The sequence below is a fragment of the Eurosta solidaginis genome, chromosome 5, assembly GCF_040869045.1.
Source record: "Eurosta solidaginis isolate ZX-2024a chromosome 5, ASM4086904v1, whole genome shotgun sequence".
Lineage (NCBI taxonomy): Eukaryota > Metazoa > Arthropoda > Insecta > Diptera > Tephritidae > Eurosta > Eurosta solidaginis.
Window position 1 is genome coordinate 202,402,706 of NC_090323.1, and position 17,908 is coordinate 202,420,613.

General features: G+C 38.2%; 2 protein-coding genes across 4 annotated transcripts in view; one reads left to right on the forward strand and one right to left on the reverse strand.

Moving 5' to 3' along the window:
* Window positions 1-17,908, reverse strand: part of MCU (mitochondrial calcium uniporter) — a 472,202-nt gene that overhangs the window by 132,786 nt on the left and 321,508 nt on the right. The gene's annotated exons all lie outside the window — the stretch shown is intronic.
* jv (javelin) overlaps window positions 14,322-17,908 on the forward strand; it is a 147,991-nt gene continuing 144,404 nt past the window's right edge. The window contains exon 1 of the mRNA XM_067789148.1: window positions 14,322-14,710. Coding sequence (XP_067645249.1) covers window positions 14,322-14,710 — 389 coding nt within the window. The remainder of the gene's footprint in view (window positions 14,711-17,908) is intronic.

Below are 17,908 nucleotides of genomic sequence, written 5' to 3' on the forward strand. Positions count from 1 at the left end.
TTTTGAATTGATTCTAGCCTAACCACATGAACTTGATAACGCGGATTCCAAATTATGGATCCATATTCTAATATCGGCCTCACCAATGGTGTAAAAAGGGTTTTTGTAACGTAAGGATCACTAAACTCTTTGGCCATCTTTTCACAAATGCTAAAACTCCTCTCGCTTTATTGACTGTGGCATTAATATGAGGGTTGAAACTAAGTTTGCAATTCATTGTAACTCCCAAGTCGACAAAAACATCAACGCTATCCAGAATTTGGCCATTAATTGTGTAAGAAGCTGGCTGTACGTTCCCACGTAAAAAAAACAATAATTTACATTTTTCTATATTGAGCGGCATAAAATTCGCATTAGACCAAGTAACTAAACAATTTAAATCCGACTGGAGTACAGAATGTTCTTCAACCGACGCGTATGACTTAAAAAGTTTTCCGTGAAAGTTCTAAGTGGGAAATTTGGCAGCCCTGCAACTTTCTCCGTTGCTGCGATTTGTGGATTTTGATGCATCTTTGTGAATTGTAGGCAATTTCGGATGCTTTTATATTGGAGCAGAAACTGTGTTCGGACATCACAACCAAAAGCTGTTGGATTTCCACAGCAATAACGCTATGCCATCGAAGTTGCTGTCCAGTTGTAGCTTTATATGCAAGGTCCACGTCGTGACCAATACAGTAAATCAGTGCCGAGTCCTGTGATGTGAAAAATTTGAAGAAACAAGGGATATAAATGTTTATTTTGCAGCATAGTTTTCTTTTGTTGATTCCAATCTGCATTCGCAGATCCATGAAGCTACCGGGCAAAACTTAATTCCTCCTCTATGCCTTTCAACTCACCGGGGGAACGAAGCTCCCTTCGTTGTTTTCCTTCAGCAACGAGGGAAATATTTCCTATATTTCAGGACGAGGGTGGCAGAGGTATGATGACTTTCCCACCGTTATGATGACTTTCACACCAAAATGATCACACTCCAGCGATTAAGAATTCGGGAGTTCTCATAAAAAAGTTTGAGCTTAACGTAAAAATATTTAAAAAAATATTTTACGACTTCATTGTTTTATTAATTTTTGAATATATAAAATTATGTTGTTTTGGTAATATAGGAGGGAGGGCGCCAAAAATATTTTCCCCGGGCGCAAGAAATCCTCACTACGCCACTGTTGAGCCGGTTGAGCTAAGGAGCGATAAGGGAAAAACGAGAGTGAAAAGGAAAAGGTACGCGGTGTGGATAAGAAGAGACAGAGGTAGAACCAAATGGAAGAGAGAAGGAAGAGGGGGAAAGCAAGGGATCTGATGGGGGGAGGACAACAGAGAGTTGAAGAAGAAGAAAAGGTATATGGATAAATTTGGAAGAATAAAGCAAGTGGGAGAAAGGAGAGTTGAAGAGGAGGAGTAGAGTGGGAAATGTTCATCATAAGTATCGACTAAAGAAAAAAGCGTGGCGAATTTCTGGGAATTTATGATTATTTTGCACCTTTTGTTATGTTGTTGTTATCGTTGTAGTCGCTGAACTGTCGAATAAATATTACAAATATATAGAGTAACAAAATTTTCTTTATTTAAAACATAAGAGGGTGGTAGTACTTCACAATAAAATTACTCGCTTACTTCGCTTAAAACTTTTAAAATCAAACTAATTGATCATTTCTCAGCTTGCGCTGCTTTTATGCCTTCAGTTGCGTGGTTCGCCTATTTCTCCTAGGTTCTAGACTTTTCACGAGCGGTCTCCTCGAGCAGTTGCTTATATATTTCCCGTTTCTGCATCACATAGTTAGTTATTTAGCTATATTAGCAAGCAAAAAGCAAAGATAGTTTATGATTAATGGTCGGCAAAAAATTAAACATTGACAACACTTGTCAACATTGCGAGCGACGCACATAGTCCATGTTGCTGCGGCAAATGCTCAGCGGCTACAAAACGAAAGAGAATAAGAGTACGTGCGAATTGAGTGCTTACAATTGTATCAGTGTTTGCTGACCATTGGGGTTTACAATCTACATATGTGTGGCAAAAGCAAAGCAACGTTGTTGTGCATTTATTTGCAACCAGCATTGTTAGGTATCCAAAGTGCTTATATTCACCACAATAGCTTTTCGGAAAAAAAAATTTTATTTCTGAAAATGGTTTTTCTGCGTATTAATACGTATGTAACTGAGTTTCATTTAGTTGTGAAAGGGTAGCAAAGGCCATATACATGGATTTTGCCAATTACATATTGTACATATGTAAATATTAATGTACGTATAAACATTTTCTTATCTGCATAATGAGAGCTTTTGTATAAAATCAGTAAGGTGAAACAAATTGAAGTAAAACAAATGAAATTCAAGGCGACATTGCGGCAACAGCAATCAAGCGGCAGTCAAAAACAAAACAAAAACGAAATCGAGTTAAAACAGAAATTTCAATTATATAGTGTCGCAGCCATTGCTCCTAGAATATACGGTCTTCCCAAAATACATAAGGAAAACATGCCCCTAAGGCCAATTGTATCGTCGACAAAAGTACCATGCTACAATTTATCTAAGCATATTGGAGTTATACATACTGAAGAATATAATATCTGAAGAATATAATATCAAGAATTAATTTCAATTAAAAGAAAATCTTAAAAATATCCATATAGAAGATGATGAAATTTTTATATCTTTTGATGTAGTGTAATTATTTACAAACATCCCAATACATCTAGCAATACCAACAATAATGAAAAAGTGGCCAGAGTTGGAAAAACACACAAAAATTTCAAACAAACGTTTCCAGACTATACGCGAGTTTTGTCTAAGAAAAAATAATTATTTTATGTACAACTCGACTTTTTATCAGTAAATATACGGCATGCCCATGGGCAATCCCCTATCGCCAACCATAGCTGACATAGTACTTGACAAAATACTTGACGACAGCATAGATGAACTTAAAACCCATGACATATATATCAGATACATAAAGAAATATGTAGATGATATATTCGAAATTATAAAGAAAAAGGACGCGGAAGACATCTTGAAAATGTTGAATACACAGCATACTAAAATAAAGTTTCCCATGGAAATAGAACAAGCAAATGAAATAGCCTTCCTAGACCTAAAAATAATCCATAAAAATAGAAAATGTACAACCAAATGATACACGAAAACCATTGCATCGGGGAGAATAATTAATTACCATTCGAACCATACATGGAAGCAAAGATAAACACAGCGAAGAACCTAATTAGAAAATCAATATTACTCACTGACCACGAGTTTATGCCAGAAAACAAACACAAGATTAAAAACAGTTTGTACAAAAACAGCCATCCACATGACAAACGAAATTCGCGAAGATAAAAAGGAAACACTAAAATCCGAAGAAACTCACCAAAAATATATCGGAGTAACATTTATCCCGAGTTTAACGGACAACCAAAATCTTCATAAAATAACTAAAATTAAAAATGAGAACTATGCACACAAGCCAAACTTCACTTCAAGAAATATTTTTACAAAAACAAAGGATCTGGTGGAAAAAGAGCAACAGAACAACATAGTATATCAAATAAAATGTAATGGCAAAGTGGGTGAAAAATGTGATCAATACTACATAGGCACTACTAAACGGCAACTGGGTATACGGCTAAACGAACATAGAACAGATGCGAAAAATAAAAAGATGACAACGGCTCTCTCGCAGCACCTTACAAAGGGTAACCATACAGCGGATTTCGACCATGCACAAATATTAGACATAGAAAAAAGAGAAAAAACACGATTAACTTTAGAAAGCTTAAGAATAGAACAAAAAATACACCAGGTTATGAATTTCAAAGAGGACGCCAACAATATAATCAACATTTATACCGCAGTTGTACAAAGAGCGAAGAGACAATCACAAATCAGTGATAGTTAGTAACATGTAGATATGTTTGTTTATATTATACTGTGATATTATAATTAGTTAAATAATCAATGTAAGTAATAATTGTCAAGATAGAATTTTCATGTTTATTGTTGGAAAAAGTGGTTAATTTTTATATATTTGATATATTTTCAATTAAAACAGTTTTCTGAAGATGACGCAGTAAGCGTCGAAACGCGTCAAAGTAACACAAAAACAACAATGTACAATGCTACAAAAAAAACAAGCCGAAAACACCAAAAGCTTGCCTTCATCATTTATGCATAATTAAAGGCTATTCAACAATTTAATACATAATACAAATTCATATAAACAAGCAGAAACATGAATCATCTCCCTTGTACATATACATACATATCTACTTTAAAACACATCGTTTTTTTTTTTTTTTTTTGCTGCAGCACAGCCTAACCAATCTTTCTGGCCGGAAGCGCTTTTGTTTAGCTCTGCATATTCACCGTAAATGCTGCTTATGTCACATTCTCCATGTTGGTCATTTGGCTTTGGGCTTTTTGTACAACACCGAAAGACCGGAAGTTTGTTTATTCAGTCGTGCTGCTACTGACGTCGCAGTTGGTTTTGCCATTTGAAATGTCTCTAAAACTAGAAAACATAAAGTAAAGACTAAAATATGACTGTGCGGGTGTTTTTTGAGCCTCTTTTTATACTCAGCTGAGCAGAGCTCACAGAGTATATTAACTTTGTTCGCATAACGGTAATCCGTAACGGCATAAACTAATCGAGATAGATATAGACTTCTATATATCAAAATGATCTGGGCGAAAAAAGAAATTCATTTAGCCATGTCCGTCCGTCCGTCCGTCCGTAAACACTATAACTTGAGAAAATTTTGAGGTATCTTGATAAAATTTGGTATGTAGGCTCCCAGGCACTCATCTCAGATCGCTATTTAAAATGAACGAAATCGGACCATAACCACGCCCACTTTTTCGATATCGAAAATTTCGAAAAACCTAAAAAGTGCGATAATTCATTACCAAAGACGCCTAAAGCGATGAAACTTGGTAAGTGGGTTGAACTTCTGACGCAGAATAGAAAACTAGTAAAATTTTGGACAATGGGCGTGGAACTGCCCACTTTTAAAAGAAGGTAATTTCAAAGTTTTGCAAGCTGTAATTTGGCAATCGTTGAAGATATCATAATTAAATTTGGCAGGAACGTTACTCCTCTCACTATATGTGTGTTAAGTAAAAATTAGCAAAATGGGATGACGAAAACGCCCACTTTTAAAAAAAATTTTTTTTAAAGTAAAATTTTAACAAAAAATTTAATATCTGTACAGTATATAAGTAAATTATGTCAACATTCAACTCCACTAATGATATGGTGTAACAGAATACAAAAATAAAATAAAATTTCAAAATGGGCGTGGCTATGCCCTTTTTCATTTAATTTGTCTAAAATAGTTTTAGTGCCATAAGTCGAACAAAAATTCACCAATCCTTGTGAAATTTGGTAGGGATATAGATTCTATGACCATAACTGTCTTCTGTGAAAATGGGCGAAATCGGTTGAAGCCACGCCCAGTTTTTATACACAGTCGTCCGTCTGTCCTTCCGCTCGGCCGTTAACACGATAACTTGAGCAAAAATCGATATATCTTTACTAAACTTAGTTCACGTACTTATCTGAACTCACTTTATCTTGGTATAAAAAATGGCCGAAATCCGACAGTGACCACGCCCACTTTTTCGATATCGAAAATTACGAAAAATGAAAAAAATGCCATAATTCTATACCAAATATGAAAAAAGAGATGAAACATGGTAATTGGATTGTTTTATTGACGCAAAATATAACTTTAGAAAAGACTTTGTAAAATGGGTGGGTATTAAGTAGAAAATGAAAAAGTTCTGCAGGGCGAAATCAAACGCCCTTGGAATCTTAGCAGGTATACTGCTCGTGGTATTACATATATAAATAAATTAGATGATGTTCTGGGTCACCCTGGTCCACATTTTGGTCGATATCTCGAAAACGCCTTCACATATACAACAAAGAGCCACTCCCTTTTAAAATACTCATTAACACCTTTCATTTGAAACCCATGTCATACAAACACATTCCAGGGTTACCCTAGGTTAATTTTGCTAAATGGTGATTTTCCCTTATTTTGTCTCCAAAGCTCTCAGCTGAGTATGTAATGTTCGGTTACACCCGAACTTAGCCTTCCTTACTTGTTTTTAGTTACATAGCACATAACCATAATTACTAGGCCAATTGCTTGTCACCTGTTGAATGTGCCATTGAAAGCTATTCATTTGAGTTTGTACATATGTAAGTTCACATCTGTTTAGGTACTTATGTACAAAATGTTTTGTGTATCAGCTGGTGTTTATGCTAATTTCATTATTGTAAATTACTTTAACAGCAAAGGCATAACAATCAGACAGTAATGATAATAACAGCAAGCATAAACGTAAGTGTGCTCAATTATGAGGTGGAACTTCAATCAAACTCTCATAATGCTTGGAATTTGCAGAAAATGGGTTATAATATAGAAACCTGGTCTATACTAGACTAACAAGAGCAGACACTGCTCTGATAATTTAAGTTTAATGTTGATGAATCTGATATGCTCCGGTATTAGATGCTTCTGTTACTAGCCCGACTGCAACGGTATTAATTTTCTTGGCCACTGAATCCATTCCGCCTGTTGATTTTAATCGCCTCTTACGACCAGCATACTGCACATCATCGAGTCGCCTTTCTTATTCTTTAACCAGAATTAAAAAAAATTTACTTTCGAATCGAGTTGTACTACGAAAACCGCTAACTGGTGTCGAAAAATCTTCCACACTTGCCGCATACCGAATAAGGGCTTAACTTCATTTCTGAAAACTCGAATGTTGTGATAGTTGGCAAGAGTAATTCTACGTAGAAATTTTTGCTGGCATTATTTTCGTTGCTAACTTGCAACTCAAAAAGAAGAAGTCCAGATAATATATGTTAATACCTTTTGCGGCTTTAATAAATGATTTTTGATCACTACGCAAAATATATATTTACCAGTAGAGCTTACGATTTCTTCTCGAACACAAGCGAGATTTTCGAAACCCGAGGAATCGAGAAATCGACTTCTCGCGAGATTCGCGAATCTCGAATTACTCGTAAGGCTCGCGAGATTCTCGAATCTCGAATTACTCGTAAGTTTCGCGAGATTCTCGAATCTCGAATTACTCGGAAGGCTCGCGAGATTCTCGAATCTCGAATTACTCGTAATACTCGCGATCTTCTCTACTTTCAATTCAGTCGCTGCATTGTGAATATTCTATACATTTCGGGGTTTTTTACTTGTGGTTTTGCGAACATTTTGGCTTCTGCTCCAGAAGAAATCGTAAGCTCTATATAAATCTATATATACAACGATTAAGTTGAATGTCGAGAAGCTAGCAAGTCTTGGGAGTAAACCGAAATTCGAGAATCTCGCGAGAAGGCGAGACTCGCGAGAAATCTCTTCTCGAACATGTTCGAGAAAACGTAGGCTCTATTTAGTAGCAGATCCGGCAGACGTTGTTCTGCCCTAACTTCGGTCTATCTGCATAACTTTTAAGAAGTTTTTCGTCTCCGCCTTTTCCCTCACTTCTCTTCCATTCTATTTATCCCTATCTCTCTATTTATCCTTCCCTGTTTTCTCTTCCCTCTAATTCTTCTTCCTCTCTTATTCTCAGTTCCTTTTGTCCATGTTCGAGAAATCGTAGGCTCTATTTACTAGTAGACCCGGCAGACGTTGCTCCGCCCTAACTTCGGTCTATCTGCATAACTTTTAAGAAGTTTTCCGTCTCCGTCTTTTCCCTCTCTTCTCTTCCGTTCCATTTATCCCTATCTCTCTAAATCGCCTATCTCTATTTTTTTCATAGCCTCTCTCTCCTTCCTCTTTTCTCTTCCCTGTAATTCTTCTCCCTCTCTTATTCTCAGTTCCATTTCCTTTAGTTCCTTTTATCCATGTTCGAGAAATCATAGGCTCTATTTACTAGTAGACACGGCAGACGTTGTTCTGCCCTAACTTCAGTCTATCTGCATAACTTTTAAGAAGTTTTACGTCTCCGTCTTTTCCCTCACTTTTCTTATGTTTTATTTATCCCTATCACTTTATGTGGTCTAACTCTATTTTTTTCATAGCCTCTTTCTCCTACCCTCTTATTCTCAGTTCCATTTCCTTTTACAGTCCTAGCCCATGTTCAAGTCCCAATCCACGGAAAAAATTGCCGTAAATACTAGTCTGGCCAAGGTCGAACCATGAATAGAATTTTTCGGTCTCTGGTCCACTTCCAGGAAAAAGACTTCACAGGAACACTTTCCGGGTTGCTGTGAAGCTATCCTGCAAATTTGAATAAAATCGGCGGAGTGCTTTCGGGGTCTTACAAAAATACATCTTTCTTTATATATGTACACTAGAAGACCCGGCAGACGTTGTCCTGCCCTAAATTTGACTCTGCCCTCCCCCCTCTTCACTTTTTCCTAATCCTTCTATTCACTCCTCCCTCCGTCTTTTTCGCTTCATCTATCTCCATCTTCATCTCATTCTATCTCTTTCTCAATCTCCTTCTCTCTTTTCTCTTCTCTCAATTTCTTTTCATTCTTCTGCATCCCTTATTGCCTGCCCCAGAGGGTGGTATGTATTTTATTCCAGTCCCAGTCCCAGTCCCACTCCGAGTCTCAGTCACAGTCCGTCTCTGGATAATATATTACTCTGTACTAAAGCACTCATCGACAGCTTTCATTTGATATCCATATTGCATAAACTGTCTAGGCATTCACTGGCCCACGTTTTGGCCTATATCTCGAGACCCTAGTCACCCAGGGGTATGAAAATCACCCTCTACACAACTAAAGACTCTCCTGAATTACAAAAAAATTTCATAGTACCACTAAATCGCGGGCCCCCTCAGATTACAGATTACAGATTACAACCCAACCTCTCAAAAAAAATGTCGGTTGAGTTGTCTAGTCTAACAACTTTTTGTGGCATTACCGTCAAAATCCTACAACTGATTACTAGCAGTTGTCTCATACAATTTTGCAGTTATTTTGAAAAAATGGAACGTTTTAGAAGACGGTTCACCACCTAATTTTTAACAAAAAGTTGGTATCAAAAGACACGTTTCGACCTCCGATTTAAGAATCCGAAAACAAAAGTAAAATTTTAATTTCTGTCATCATCATTTCGGTTCAAATTTTCATGTGGTTGTATTTTGCCAGAATTTTTGTACACACTAATGCAGAAAGGCGTTGGGCCCACCCAGCGTTATTTTTAGAAATCGCGGCCAAAGGCCGCCAACACAGAAAGATCTTCTGTGCAAAAAGACTGTGGTTCGGGTCTCATATTTCGGACCCTATAGGGCCATTGTGTGGGTTTTAAAATTTTAAATTTCCGCTTTCGAATCTCAAAAACGGAGATCGAAACGTGTCTTTTGATACCACCTTTGATAAGAGTTGATGGTGCACGGGCTCATAAAACGTTACCAAAAAAAAAAAAAAACAAAAAATTTAAAGCCGGTATTTAAACCTTTTTTAGTCAAACAATAATCATTTTGTACACATTTATAGAAAAAACAACGTCTCAACGAAGGATTACATTGAATAACTTTTTGACTTTATGGAGCGACATTCAGAAGTTGGACGAGGCTGGCCGCAGTTCGGATGCAGCCAGAATAGGTGAAATTTTGCGAACTACTACTAATCACTACTCCTGGGAATCCTGTTTAAGAGTAAAATAAAATTTTTGCTGTTTGGTTTTAAATACACTTGACAAAAATATGCTCCTCAATAATATCTAAAACCAGTCCAACACCCAATCAATTCCACAGCATTTTTGATAGCTGCCATCAGCAAGGAATCTGAGTGTGGCGCATAATTTTAAAATAGGGGTACAGCCTTCCCTCGAAAGCGTTTGCGGAGATGGTCCTTAATTTTGTTTAGTAATGAGCAAAATGCTTCCTTTCAAATCTGCAAAATAACTTCATTTGAAGCTCATCATTTGTCACTTAAACATTTTCTTACTTGGTGCTAGGTGCTTCCAAGGGATTGGAATGATCACGCGAATGTGTTCCGTAACCGCGACACGTCAATCACCAACATTTTCGCCATTATAAAATATATATCATATATTTACTTGTAATAACAAAATCAGTTTTGTAAATGCTTAAATTTTCACCTCAAATTGATCAGCTATTCATTTATTTGTCAAATCATCACTTTCTTAGGTTGGCGACACCAACTCAAGCTTCAACTGAAATAAGTTGTAATTCGTAATACGAAACAGGAGTTGAGTAGTCTGAAAGTTGAGTTGTTTTAATTACAACCCAACTAAGTTGAGTTGTATACCGTAATAGGGGCATATACTGGCGGCTAGGCAAATGCAATCGCTTGCACCTTAGCTGCAAAAAATTAATATATGTATCCGTGACTTTTGCTGCACTATACTGATAGATGCCGCAGTAATCTGTGAGCGAGGGCATTTGCATAGCCACCTATACAACATATTACTGCGACATCTCGAAATATTGGATTTATTGATTCATATTGTCTCAAAATTGTCTTCTACTGTGACTAGTGCTGTGATGTGATCTGTGATTTTGAACTGCGATTTCGATCACATCGCTTATTTTTTTCCTTGTAGCGCTAAGATGGCTATTCGAGGAGTTTTATCTCATGTCCCTTGCCGGATATAGATACGGCACATTCCCAGTTATCTCAGGAACGATTTGATATAACCACGTTGAACTCATTTGGTCATCCAATCCTATTTTTCCGTGGGCAATTTGGTTTGCCCAAATAGTAAACAGGATTTGCCACGGGTTGGTGAGGTTGAAAATTGTTTGGAGAAGCACTTTAACGAATTTAATACTATGTACAAACACACAACAAATTGGCAATTTATACCATTTGGGCAATTTATTACTCAATTTATCATATAATAAATTGTAATAATAAATTGCCAGTTTAAAAAAAATTGCGTAATAAATTATTTCAAACTGCAAATACAACCTTGTAAAGCGTGTTTATTGAGTAGATTTAAACGTCACTTACGCATGGTTCAACTATATGGTTGGCCATCTCATTAGCTGATTTTATTTTTTTTATTTCACTGGAGTAGGGATTATCAAAAGAAGATGGGAAACTCTAAAATGAAACCAAAAGATTGAACACATTTTCTTACAACACACAAAAATTTCAAAGTTTTATTTTTTAAGTTTTATTCCATTCATTTCATTCCATTCGCCTAATACAAACACGCACATTTTGACAGTCTGAACAAAGCTTTGTTTTTGCAGTAGAGATGAGCCAACCGGGTATCAAATTACTCTTGTTTAAGCTAAATTGAGTTGTATGAACACCACTCAATTTAAATCGAAATTGCCTCAATTAATTTTTCTGTTTGAATATAGTATTATGCCTTCACATGTTCATCGTACTTCCTGTAGCAAATTTAGCTTTGAAAATTCAGGAAAATCAAAAAGATGTGCAGCGATAATTTTCTTGAAACGTTTGCCATGCATGTTATCACAAAAGGGGGCTCCAATCAGAGGATTGGTATCTATATCTATGATACTGCAATCCATCTAGAGCTGAAGTCAGTCACTTTGATTGAATTCACAAAACAATGCAATCATTTTTTCCTTCAAAATTTTCTTCTGGCAACTTTCTGGAAGATTCCTGCTTCCTGCTCTGGAAAAAATATGCTGAAGTATACATTGCAACGCAATCGAAAGAATTTCCTGGCATTTTTTAATACCTTCTGGCATTTTAATTCAAGTATATATATATTGTTACGAATATTAGCATCACTAATTGACCTCACATCCCTAAGGTTATTAAATAAAAGCACAACAATATTAAAGCAAGCTATGTAAACACATTAATCATCATTTACCCACATATTTACAAGGCAACAGAGAGATACTCACCATCAGCCGAAGTAGTACTCACATATACACACGCATATGGCTTTGCGAGGTACTATAAACTACAAATATACATGTACACTAGAAGACCCGGCAGACGTTGTCCTGCCCTAAATTTGGCCTATCTGCATACATTTTAATAAGCTTTTCCCAACTGAATCTACCCTCCCCCCTCTTCACTTTTTCCTAATAATTTTATTCACACCTTCCTCAGTCTTTTGCGCTTCATCTATCTCCATCTTCGTCTCAGTCTATCTCTTTCTCAATCTCCTTCTCCTTATCTATTTTCTCTTCTCTCAATTTCTTCTTATTCTTCTGCATCTCTTATTGCCTGTCCCAGAGGGTGGTATGTATTTTATTCCAGTCCAGTCCCAGTCCCACTCCGAGGCTCAGTCCCAGTCCTAGTCCTAATCCCAGTCCCAGTCCGTCTCGGGATAATATATTACTCTGTACTAAAGCACTCATCAACAGCTTTCATTTGATATCCATATTCTATAAACACATTCCTGGGGTAGCCGGGTCCACGTTTTGGCCTATATCTCGAGACTCTAGTCACCCAGGGGTATGAAAATTACCCTTTACTAAAGCACTCATCAACAGCTTTCATTTGATATCCATATTCTATACACACATTCTAGGGGTTCTCATTTCCACGTTTTGGCCTATATCTCGAGATCCAAGTCACCCAGGGGTATGAAAATTACCCTCTACTAAAGAACTCATCGACAGCTTTCATTTGATATTCATATTCTATAAACACACTCTAGGGGTACCCGGGTCCACGTTTTGGTCTATATCTCGAGACCCTAGTCACTCAGGGGTATGAAAATTACCCTCTACTAAAGCACCCACCAACAGATTTCTTTTGATATCCATATTCTATAAACACATTCTAGGGGTACCCGGGTCCACTTGTTTGCCTATGTCTCGAGACACTAGTCACCCAGGGGTATGAAAATTACCCTTTACTAAAGCACTCAACAGCTTTCATTTGATATCCATATTCTATAAACACACTCTGGGGGTACCGGGGTCCATGTTTTGGCCTATATCTCGACACCCAATCACCTATCCTATATTTAAAGTTAGATCAAAATACACACAGGGTGCAAAACAAATTCAAAATCGGTTCAGTAGTTTAGGAGTCCATTGGCCTCAGTTGTGTGACACGTGTTTTTTATATATTAAGATATATGGCTGGTAACCAGGCATGAGTTTTGCTTACTAGACCTTAGGAGAAATGGGTGGACGGGACAACAGAGAGTATAAAACAGCGGAAGCTGAGTATTCAGTAATCAGTTTGATTTAAGCACGCTATTAGTTGCGAAGTATGTATAAGTGTTATTGTGAAATACTTTCAAAGTAGTATAATAAAGACCATTTTGCATTATTGAATATTAGAGTTATTTGTTCAACAGTTTAGTGATTCGAACGTTAGCAGAAGGTTTGGTATAAGCGGAATTTCACTAAATTCGTTACAATTGGTGTCAGAAGAGGAATTATTGAATAAATTCCGAAGACTTCGAATACAACTTGGACATGGCAAAGTGGAGTGAATTGAAGATCCAGTAACTGAAGAAGGAATTGGAGAGCCGTGGATTGAATACAACCGGCAATAAACTCGAACTTCACGCACGACTACGTGAGGCAATGGAAACTGAAGGGATTAACGCGGAAGAGTATGTCTTTCATCTTGATGGCGATGAGACAATAAAATTGGAGGAGAAAAATGGAACACGGCAGACAATGGCGAACATAGACCTGAACATGATATTGGCTGCAAAATCGGCACAAATGTCCGAAATGTCATCACAAATATCCACCAACATGTCATGGCAACTGGAATCACAGGAGACACGTTTACCATCCAAGATGGAAACTCAACTGGAAGAACAGAAGACACATATGGCATCCCAACTGGAATCGCAGAAGACACGTATAACATCCAAGATGGCAGCACAGGAGACACGCATTTCAGAAATGTCGTGAAAAATGTCATCTCAACTGGCAGAACAGAAGACAAGTATAGAATCCCAACTAGAATCGCAGGAGACACGCATAACATCCAAGATGGAAGCACAGGAGACACGCATAACATTCAAGATGGAAAAACAAGAGGAGCGCTTATCATCGCAGGTTGCACAAATGTCTTCGCAGTTAGAAGCAGAGGAAGCAAGGGTAACATCAAAGCTGGAAGCGCAGGATGCAAAATCCGCTCAATTTCAGGTCGAAGTCGATGTTTTAAAAGGTCGTATGGAGCAGTTACAACTAAATCGCCCAGCAGTTCCAGCGAGCAGCCCGAAGGTAAAAACTCCATCTTTTGACGGCTCTGTTCTTTTCCAGGTATTTAAGCATCAATCTGAGAAGACGGCAGCAGTGAACAACTGGAATGCGGAAGATAAATTGCTGCTCTATTCGTAGCATTGAAGGGACCGGCAGCCCAAATCCCACGGACGATTCTGGAGGGAGAGCGGAATAGTTATGAAGCGTTGATGGCCGCTGTCGAGAGACGTTACGGAAGCGAGCATAGGAAACAGATATACCAAATTGAGTTGCAAAACTTTTACCAAAAGGCGAATGAGACTTTGCAGGATTTTGCGTCTGATGTTGATAGATTAGCTCATCTCGCAAATGCAGACACACCCGTGGAATACACCGAGAGGGTAAAAATACAGAGCTTTATTAATGGAACACGGGACGTTGAAACGAAGCGAGCGACATACGTAAATCCAAAGCCAACATTTGCTGAAATAGTATCCCATGCTCTAACTCAGGAAGCAGCATCGCTTCTGTGTAAGCCAGTTTTCATAGCACGCCATGTGGAAGTAGAAAGGCCAAACTGGGTGAACACAACACTGGAGGCGCTGAAAGGATCGCAAAAGTAACAGAGTAATCAAATTCTTCAAATGCGGGATGCCTCGTCACATTGCACGTCATTGCAGTACCGGTCCTGGTAGTTCCAACTTGGCTTGTCGTAAACGCAAAGCTGGAGGAGATAAGCAAGAGCGAGTCAGATGTAAAGATCGAGAACTTGCCACAGCTATTGAATGTCCTGTGATATCTATATCGCAAATTGGAAAAAAATCGAGCAGTCTTACCTTCTAAGGAAAAGTGGATGGCAAAGAACGTGTGCTGACTGTAAATTCGGGCGCATCTCATTCCTTAATCCGATCTGATTTGGTCAACAGGAGAGTAAAGCCATTACCTGGAGCAAGGTTGCGTACGGTCACTGGCGGGTATAACCAAGTCCAGGGAGAAGTGATATGTGAAGTCTTAATTGGAAAGATCACGGTTCTACACAAATTCGTTGTGGCGGAGATCGTTGATGAAGTCATAATGGGAGTGGACTTCTTAGTTGACCATGACATCAAGATCGATATGCAGAGAAGGATTATGCGCTATAAAAACCAAGATGTACCACTCAACTTCAGTTTGGAGAAAGCCTTCAGCAGTAAGCGAGTACTGGTGGAGGCTATTCGACAAAGACCACCAAAGTCAAAGGCAGTAGATCGGGCAAAGGTGGATGGAACGAATGGGCCAAATAAGGCAAAATCAAAGATACCTGCGAGAGAAACACTGGCATTGACAGAACCAAATGGACGCACTAAAAGGAAAGAATTTCCCAGAAAGATTGAAAGGGTAGCTTCAAGTCAGGGCGCACTAGTGTTGTGAACCTTCAACACGATACTGAGGATGCAAAATCAATCCGTCAAGATAAAGCTATGCGAAATAGTTCATTGGCGAAATAACAGAGTGTAGAGAGTGGTCCAGGATAATGAGTAGTAGGATGAAACAAAGGTACGACGAGAACAATAATTCGGAAGGTTTCCTGGAGGGAGACTTGGTGATGTTATACAACCCTCATCGACGGAAAGGTGTTCCATCCAAAGTTTGGTGCTGTTGGAAAGGCCTGTACAAAGTTGTGAAGAGGATCAGTGATGCCATCTACCGTATACAAACCATTGGAATAGAAGGGGGTTCATTTGGAGAAGCTCGCAGTGGTTAGATCGAGAGATTTGCCTGATCGGGACGATTAGACTTAGGTGGAGGGCAGTGTGACGAATATTAGCGTCACTAATTGATCTCACATCCCTAGGGTTATTAAATAGAGGCACAACAACATTAGAGCAAGCTACATAAACAAATTAATCATCATTTACCCACATAAATAAAAGTTAACAGAGAGATACTCACCATCAGCCGAAGTAGTACTCACATATACATACGCATATGGCTATGCGAGAGACTATAAACTACAAATATACATGTACGTATATGGCTGGAAACAAAGCATGAGTTTCGCGAACTTACTAGACCTTGGGAGAAATGGGTGGACGAGACAACAGAGAGTACAAAAGCAGCGAAAGCTGAGTATTCAGTAACCAGTTTGATTTAGGCACGCTATCAGTTTCGAAGTATGTATAAGTGTTATTGTGAAGTACTTTCAAAGTAGTCTAATAAAGACCATTTTGCATTATTGAATATTAGAGTTATTTGTTCAACAGTTTAGCGATTCGAACGTTAGCAGAAGGTTTGGAATAAGCGGAATTTCACTAAATTCGTTACAATATGATATATATTATATTTCATATGGAATTACCCATGTCACATACTCTTATTGTTATATTATTGTAACAATATTAAAACAACAAGCAACAAGCATTAGCTAAAAGTCTCATACATCTGGGCGTTCCCTTAGGAGTGGACGTTATGAAGTGTAGCATTGTTGTATATAATGACCGTCATAATCGTCAGCAATAAACAAGAACAGCAACACATTTATGAATACTTGGTTACAATCAAGAGAACTAAATATTTTTATTTACATATGTATGTATGTACAAATGTAAACAAAACAAGTAGGGAAGGCTAAGTTCGGGTGCAACCGAACATTACATACTCAGTTGAGAGCTATGGAGACAAAATAAGGAAAATCACCATGTAGGAAAATGAACCTAGGGAACCCTGGAATGTGATTGTATGACATGTGTATCAAATGGAAGGTATTAAAGAGTATTTTAAGAGAGAGTAGGCCATAGTTCTATGGATGGACGCCATTTAGGGATATCGCCATAAAGGTGGACCAGGGCTGACTCTAGAATTTGTTTGTACGATATGGGTATCAAACGAAAAGTGTTACTGAGCATTTTAAGAGGGAGTGGGCAATAGGTCTATAGGTGGACGCCTTTTCGAAATGTCGCCATTAGGGTGGGCCAGGGGTGACTCTAGAATGTGTTTGTAGGATATGGGTATCAAATGAAAGATGGTAATGAGTATTTTAAAAGGGAGTAATCCTTAGTTCTATAGGTGGACGCCTTTTCGAGATATCGCCATAAAGGTGGACCAAGGGTGACTCTAGAATGTTTGCACGATATGGGTATCAAACGAAAGGTGTTACTGAGCATTTTAAGAGGGAGTGGGCATTAGGTTTATAAGTGGACGCCTTTTCGAGATATCGTCATTAGGGTGGGCCAGGGGTGACTCTAGAATGTGTTTGTACGATATGGGTATCAAACGAAAGGTGTTACTGAGCATTTTAAGAGGGAGTGGGCATTAGGTCTATTGGTGGACGTCTTTTCGAGATATCGCCATTAGTGTGGGCCAGGGGTGACTCTATAATGTTTGTACGATACAGGTATCAAACGAAAGGTGTTACTGAGCATTTTAAGAGTGAGTGGGCATTAGGTCTATAGGTGGACGCCTTTTCGAGATATCGCCATTAGGGTGGGCCAGGGGTGACTCTAGAATGTTTGTACGATATGGGTATCAAACGAAATGTGTTACTGAGCATTTTAAGAGGGAGTTGGCATTAGGTCTATAGGTGGACGCCTTTTAGAGATATCGCCATTAGGGTGGGCCAGGGTGACTCTAGAATGTGTTTGTACGATATGGGTATTAAATGAAAGGTGGTAATGAGTATTTTAAAAGGGAGTAATCCTTATTTCTATAGGTGGACGCCTTTTCGAGATATCGCCATAAAGGTGGACCAAGGGTGACTCTACAATGTTTGTACGATATGGGTATCAAACGAAAGGTGTTACTGAGCATTTTAAGAGGGAGTGGGCATTAGGTCTATAGG